This window comes from Salvelinus fontinalis, chromosome 9, assembly GCF_029448725.1.
Source record: "Salvelinus fontinalis isolate EN_2023a chromosome 9, ASM2944872v1, whole genome shotgun sequence".
Classification (NCBI taxonomy): domain Eukaryota; kingdom Metazoa; phylum Chordata; class Actinopteri; order Salmoniformes; family Salmonidae; genus Salvelinus; species Salvelinus fontinalis.
Genome location: NC_074673.1, coordinates 43,234,768 through 43,241,728, shown reverse-complemented (window position 1 = coordinate 43,241,728; position 6,961 = coordinate 43,234,768). Strand labels below are relative to the sequence as shown.

Genomic DNA, 6,961 nt, shown 5'->3' with positions numbered 1-6,961 from the left:
TCAATGTCAGGAGTGTAGTTATAGTGTGCAGTTCTGATTTGAACATAGCAGTTTTAATCCATGCTATTGCTGACTGTCTGCATTATTTGACCTAGATGATGACAGACATCAGATTTATTACATAAGTGCCGTATTATTCCTTTGTACCTAGCTGCAGTGTTTTGTAACTTCCTATCGCTGTTCTGACCTGCTATTCAGTTCGGGAAACTGTTGGCTGAAGACTGATCTTAGTGCAGCACTGAGGTAAACCTGGCTCATAGCCCAACCTCACTAAAACTACGAATCCCAAAGAGCTGCTCACTCTAGTTCCTTATTTCATCCTGTTCATTCACCTCTGATATTCTCCCTCCGAGGCTTTTCCAAACAGACGTTATGGAAACTCAATGCCAGGAATCTAGTTACAAATTAAAAAGACTGATTCATAGTGGTGTGTAATGAATGGTTGAATTGGTTAGTGTTTTCAGGACCCAACAGTTTATGAAGCACAACACGTATAACAGTAATTATGTTTGAGACTAAAAACTGCTGCAGGTGCAGTAGTTGTCCTGTAGATATAAACACGTGACAGATTATACCCTATATCATGTAGATATTGAGTAAGCTAGCTACCTAGCATGATATTTGGTGAGAAGTTTGTAGATCACTTTAGATATACCATGTTTCTCTTCCTGGGCTTGTTGCCCTGTCTGGTCTGGACAGCACGAGCCAGGGGTGCCGCCCCACACATCAGCACCAAAGCCCAAAGACTCCTTAGCTACAGCCAGACCAGCCAGCCTGCCAGCCAGACCAGCCTGCCAGCCAGCCAGCCAGCAAGCCATCCACTCCCTCTTAAAGTGGATCAAATGAACCTCACAGCAGAAATGTTCTCCAATGACAACCAACCGATTCTCAGTTCTGCTCTCACAAATAGAAACTATTCTTTCTCCAAGACACACACACTCACTCACTTTCTTGTCTGACCTTGAAGTTTCTCGGAGAGATCCCACTGGGCACAGACGTCAGTTCAACGTCTAGCTTTGATTTACATTTGGTTGAGTTGTCAGCTAATGTGAATTCAATGTGAAATCAACCACAAATGTCACCCTGTCAGTGGACTTAGGTTAGTTGGGTGAAGAAAAGATGAAATTCCCCGACGTTGATGACAGTCAGTTTCCCACGTTGATTCAACATCACCACGTTGAATGTTTTGGTTGAAATGACATGGAAACAGCGTTGTTTCAACCAGTTTTCCCCAGTCAGATTCTACCAATTCTACCAATTTGCAAGTAGATTACAGTAGGACTTAAATGCCAAGAGAAGCAAGACAGACAAAAAAAATGAACAACACATTACACAGAAAGACAGACGCGAAACACAACTTCTTTGACGTGATCCATTTATTTGAGTTGGTACAGTACTACAGTAGACGGTTTGTAGCAGAGGGACACATGAAGTTTGGTTCCTCACCAGAAAATGTCTTAAGACTTATTCATATATGATGAAATCAGATTGTAACTCCCAAAACACATACTCGACCAATGCTTTCACAATGAAATGAGACATCATCACTCCCTTAAGGCTGTATCCCAGACAATGATATCTCTCCATTTACGTTCTGAACACATCTCCAAGCAGGCCAAAGCATGGACACAGTAGCTTTATACATCACATGAAATGGCTTAATCACCAATAAATACAAGTATAAAAAACACCTTGATAATAATTAGCATTATCAACAAAGAAATACCTGGATCATAAAAGATAGAAAGGGCATTGAACTTAAACCACCTTGGCAGTCCAGGTTCACCAACTGATACCAAATCAAAATCCGAACCATGGCAAAAGCCAAGAAAAAGAATGAGCCGTAACAAAAATAATACTTAAATAACATAATAATACTATTATTATTATTGTCTTAATACCATTATCCAGTCAAGTTTTCCTATGATTAGACTTTCTGCTACTAACGGATATGCACCAGTTAATTCCAGTTTGGCAGATAGAGTTTAATCAGATTCTTTCCTTTGTTTTTCCTGATATCACTCCCTTAGTTTAGGAATTCCCTGCTTTGGCACAGATGGAGTCTTACCATGACTTGTTTGGGGTCAAACAAGTGGTTGTCAATGTGATGGCACCTACAAGTATGTGTTTATCCCTGTGTTATGCTATGTGTTAGCATTTTAGAGAGGTCACGGTCATAATAAGAGGCCATGGATTTCCCCTTTGGGGGGTGTCAATGGGCACCTCTTTCTTTGGAAGTGTACAAATGTACAAGGCCCTGTTCTCTGTGGTTGGGTCACCAGGCTCTATAACACAGTTGGTTCTCTATCTAGGTGATGTCAGTTCACAGGTACAGCACCGCAACATGACTGAACCTAGGTCAGCTGCTCTCACCCCTCAGGTGTACCAAAACAGAGGAAATATGCAGATCCCACTGATGTCAGATCAGTCCTCTGATCTCTTACGGCCAAACTCAGGGAAGAAATACTTTCTGCCATAACATAAAGCAATATAAAGTTTCTATATTTTGGAGAATCAAAAACAGAAGCGTAATGAAACAAAATACTAACATAGTATAATTTTATCACTGTAAATCCAGTTGACAATAAAAGGCAATACAAAGGGCAATAAAATGCAATATAATACAGAAGGGGTCTGTCGTTTCAATCATTACCCAGGACTTTGCACCAGCGGACCTTTGACAACATTCAACATGTTCATTCTGCTGCTTGGGGGTTGCTATAGTTTCCCATACACATGTTCTGATAATATATCGGAAGTATCAGTCACAGATCTGACGCCCCATCCCAGGGTTGAAAAGGTGTTGCACACTAAGGCCATTCTAAACACGCCACACAAACACATTCCACAGAACACACTCAGCCTATAACACAACTTGCTTTAACAGCCTCTAGCGTTTGGCTTAAAACAATTTCTTAACACTGAAGTACAAATATAACAAACGCCTGCCAGACTATTATTGTTGTAAAATGAATTCATTTTCATATGGGGTTTCCCATCTATGGTTAAAAGTTCCAGGGGCACATACAGTACCCAATCCATTTCATCCCCTGAATCATTGAAGCTTCTTCTCATCTTTGGTTTAAAAAATAATAATACAAAAAAAAGTTCAATTTCCTTTCGTTTTACTCAAACTCACTTTCTCTATGTCACTTTCACTAGTCTACATATCTGTTTCCTTCAACTCTTTCGCCCTTTCCAACAGGAAAGGCCTCTCAAATCTCATCACCAGGAACATTTCTCTTTCCTTCCAACACTTGTTCCCCACTCAAACCTCTACTACACTCTACCTCTCACTTTCACTCCACCATCCTTTTCCTCTCTGCTACACGCTACTTTCCTCTAATAGAAACAATAGCTGGCTAATTATGCTAAGTTGACATAATTGCCCTGTACACACAGCTGGAGGCCTGACAGCACACACACCACAGAATCCCCCCCTGCCAGGTGCCGATAACATCTCCCGCACCAACACGTCTCCAGCCATTGTCTGTGGAATGTGCTGTGTCATCAGAGCACTGAAACAAATCCTCCTGCTTAGCCCTTTGTGGAGTGGGAGGGGGCACCTGGGTTAAAAATGAACTAGGCTATAACATCCACAAATATCAACCTGAGCATTGTGTGGGTCTACACATGACATGTACACTCTTAGAAAAAATAAACGGTGCTATCTAGAACCTAAAAGGGTTCTTCGGCTGTCCCCATAGGAGAACCCTTTGAAGAGCCCTTTTCGGTTCCAAAAGGGTTCTACTTAGAGCCAAAAAAGGTTCTACATAGAGACAAAAACGTTTATCCTTTGGGGACAGCTGAAGAACCAATTTGGAAACCTTTTTTCTAAGAGTGTAGGGTTTCTTTGCCATTTCCAGCTGGTATGACTCTGTAGCCAAGTTATGCCAATTGAGAGAGAAGTCCTCAAACCAGAGGCAACTCCAGCACTATAAACAGACAGACAAAACAACCACAGACATGGCTGTTTATTTGCCAAGGACATTCCAGGGCTATGAGAGGGCATCTGAGCCATCTACCTTCACTAAGGTGAGCAGCTCCAGACCCCTCCAGCTCGCCTGGCCAGGCCGTGTGTTTAAACCAAATCCCCAAACTGCTGACACATCTATGGGGGAACAAAAAAACAAGCAAGCACTGCACGAAAAGGCTGGTCATCTCTCTGGGCTTGGTTCTTGTTCCTGACAGTGTTTTATGGGGGATGGAGACGGGACTGTTTCATCTCAACTGCTGTTTTAGGTCTGTGTGGCCCCTGACCTGTGACTGTGTAAGGCTATAGGCTGCTGTGGGTTCCATTAAGGTCCTGGGTCTCTCTCACCACATTCACATGTATATGAATCAAAACAGCACAACTGGTTACAGGTTGGCCTGGCAACCATCTCTCTCCACTTTCAGGAAATGACATACATAATTTTATATGGATCTAAAAGGCACTTCCTACATATTCCCTAATACCATATGCTAATTTATAGGACATGCGCTTTTATGGTGATATACATAGCTGCATGTTTTACATATGCGGCCATATTAATATATCATGTATACATGTTTCATTTTAATGGGTAACATAATAATTATATATGTCAATCCACACAAAGGGTTGGAGACAATGAGCTTTGGACTCTTCCAGTACTGCCAGAACCCACCAGTTTTCTATTCAACTAAAATCTACACAAATATGAATAAATAATTAACATTGTCAGTTATTATGGAGCAAGACCCTGGTTTGTTTTTTACAGGAAGTAAAAGATCACAAAAACATGTGCTCTGTTTGAGTTTTAAGGTGCTTTTTTAAACTCCAACTCAATTCATGGCTTCGAGAGCCAACCAGTTTCTGGTTGCTGCAATTGTGATTCTAACTTGCCTTTTGCTGAATATGTAAACATTTGAATACAGCAAAGTCTACGGGCGGATGGAGGAGGCAGGCTGGGTGGCATTCTCTCGTGCCAGTGGTTTTTCGCTCTACATCATTTGAAAACTCTGCTAACTGAATTTCCTTTGACTGAGAAGTGCATAATAGTGTATGTATGAGTGTGTGTATGATATAGTTTCTAACAAGGATTCAATTCTTGGTAAGAAAATGATAACCTCCCAAAAAGTGTAGGCAGGCTATCCCAGCCACACACTGGACAATGGTTGTCAATGACATACACATTCATGTACATACACACCAACAGAGACAGATGTTATAGCCTCAGCCTGGCCAGCTGGCTGCCTCTTCTCTTCCCCCCCGGGCCCTCCCCGGCTAGGTGAGGTTGCTGCTGATGTCCAGAGCTTGCTGGTACACCTGAGTCATGTCGTCCAGGTCCCCCAGCAGGGAGAAGCTGCCGTTGTCCCCCGGGGACCCCAGCTCTCTGGGGGTCCGGCTGAACTTTGACCCGTGGAGCGGTGGGGCCGCCTGGAAGCCCTTGAAGCTGGCCAGTTGCAGCAGGTTTTCGGCTGACACGCAGGCCCTGATGTTGGGGCGGTGTGGGGCGGTGGGGGGCCAGTCAGGGGACAGTCTGGGGGACACGACGTCGTCCTCCAACACCATGCTGGACGGACGGCTCTGGCTACGGGACAGGCCTGAGTCAACCCCCGAGGAAGGCTCCCCGAGAGCACCAGCTGAGGGAGGACCGCTGTAGGTGGAATACTTCCCGTTGCGCTTCAAGATGCCCTTCCTCCCCACCACTCTCCTAGGAGGGGAGCTGCAGGCGGTGACCAGGGACATGGTGGCGCCCCCTAGCAGCTCGGAGGACTCGCTGCGCTCCGGGGAGGAGTAGTACCCTGATTCCCGTTGTTGGTTGTTCTTCAGGATGCCCTTCTTGGGGAGGGTGGGCACCATCTTAGCTGGCGAGCCCCCTGCCAGGGCAGGCTCCTCCTCCTCCTCCTCCTCCTCCTCCTCCTCCTCCTCTCTATCGGGGCTAGAGCAGCTTCCTTCTCCCTTGGCTGGCCTGAGCCCCATCATCGCTCCACCACTCCCCAGCTCCACCTCCTCCAGGCTGGGCGAGCGCTGCTCCTCCGTCACCCTGGTCTTGAGAATCCCCTTGGGCCTCTTCAGCCCTGGCTTGTCCCCCTCCCCTCCACCGTGGGGTCCATCCCCCACTTCATTCTCCTTCTTGGACTTCTTGGGACGCTGGCGGAGGAGCAGGGGCAGCAGGGTGGTGGGTTTTCCTGGCCGGGGCTCGGTGCGGTTCTGCCAGTCAATGAAGCGGGCCAGCATGGGAGAGGAGGTGCCGCTGTCCCGCTGTGTCTCACAGTCGCACACGCTGCTCTTCCAGCCCCAGTTGACCCACCAGTGGTTGGCGATGTCTTCCACCGTGGCCCGCCGCTCTGGGTTCACCATCATCATCCAACGGATCAGACCGCGGGCATCTGGGAGGGGCAACATGAGGGGAGCATAGACTGTGATTCTGGATATGAGCACAGCAGAAGGCATGTATGAGCCGGGTTACACTTCAGTGTTTTATTGTTGCTACAGTATTATCTAATAATAGTTCTACTTAGACCAGGGACGGCAACGTTAGTGGCCTCTGTCTTTACAGCGCAGAGAAATGTACTGTACGTTTTAGAGTCTATTTTGTGCAATTCTACTCATTTTGCCATGGGGCAGAGAGGAAACTGAGTTGTTTTACAGCCAATTTCATGCAATTCTACATGTTTTGCTTTAGATGAATGCTCGCAGTTTTTAATATGATATCTGAGTGAGACTCACAATGAAAGATCAACGGGGGCCCCCCGTATTTTACCCCTTTTTTCTTCACAATTTTATGGTATCCAATTGGTAGTAGTTATTATCTTGTCTCATCGCTGCAACTCCCGTACGGACTCGGGAGAGGCGAAGGTCGAGATCCATGCGTCCTCCGAAACACAACCCAACCAAGCCGCACTGCTTCTTGACACAACGCACATCCAACACGGAAGCCAGCTGCACCAATGTGTCGGAGGAAACACCATACACCTGGCGACCTGGTCAGCG

General features: G+C 45.8%; 1 protein-coding gene across 1 annotated transcript in view; it reads right to left on the bottom strand.

The window, feature by feature from the left end:
* Nucleotides 1-1,358: 1,358 nt before the first annotated feature.
* nuak1b (NUAK family, SNF1-like kinase, 1b) overlaps nucleotides 1,359-6,961 on the bottom strand; it is a 30,979-nt gene continuing 25,376 nt past the window's right edge. Inside the window, exon 7 of the mRNA XM_055934514.1 lies at nucleotides 1,359-6,357. Coding sequence (XP_055790489.1) covers nucleotides 5,249-6,357 — 1,109 coding nt within the window. The 3' untranslated portion in view covers nucleotides 1,359-5,248. The remainder of the gene's footprint in view (nucleotides 6,358-6,961) is intronic.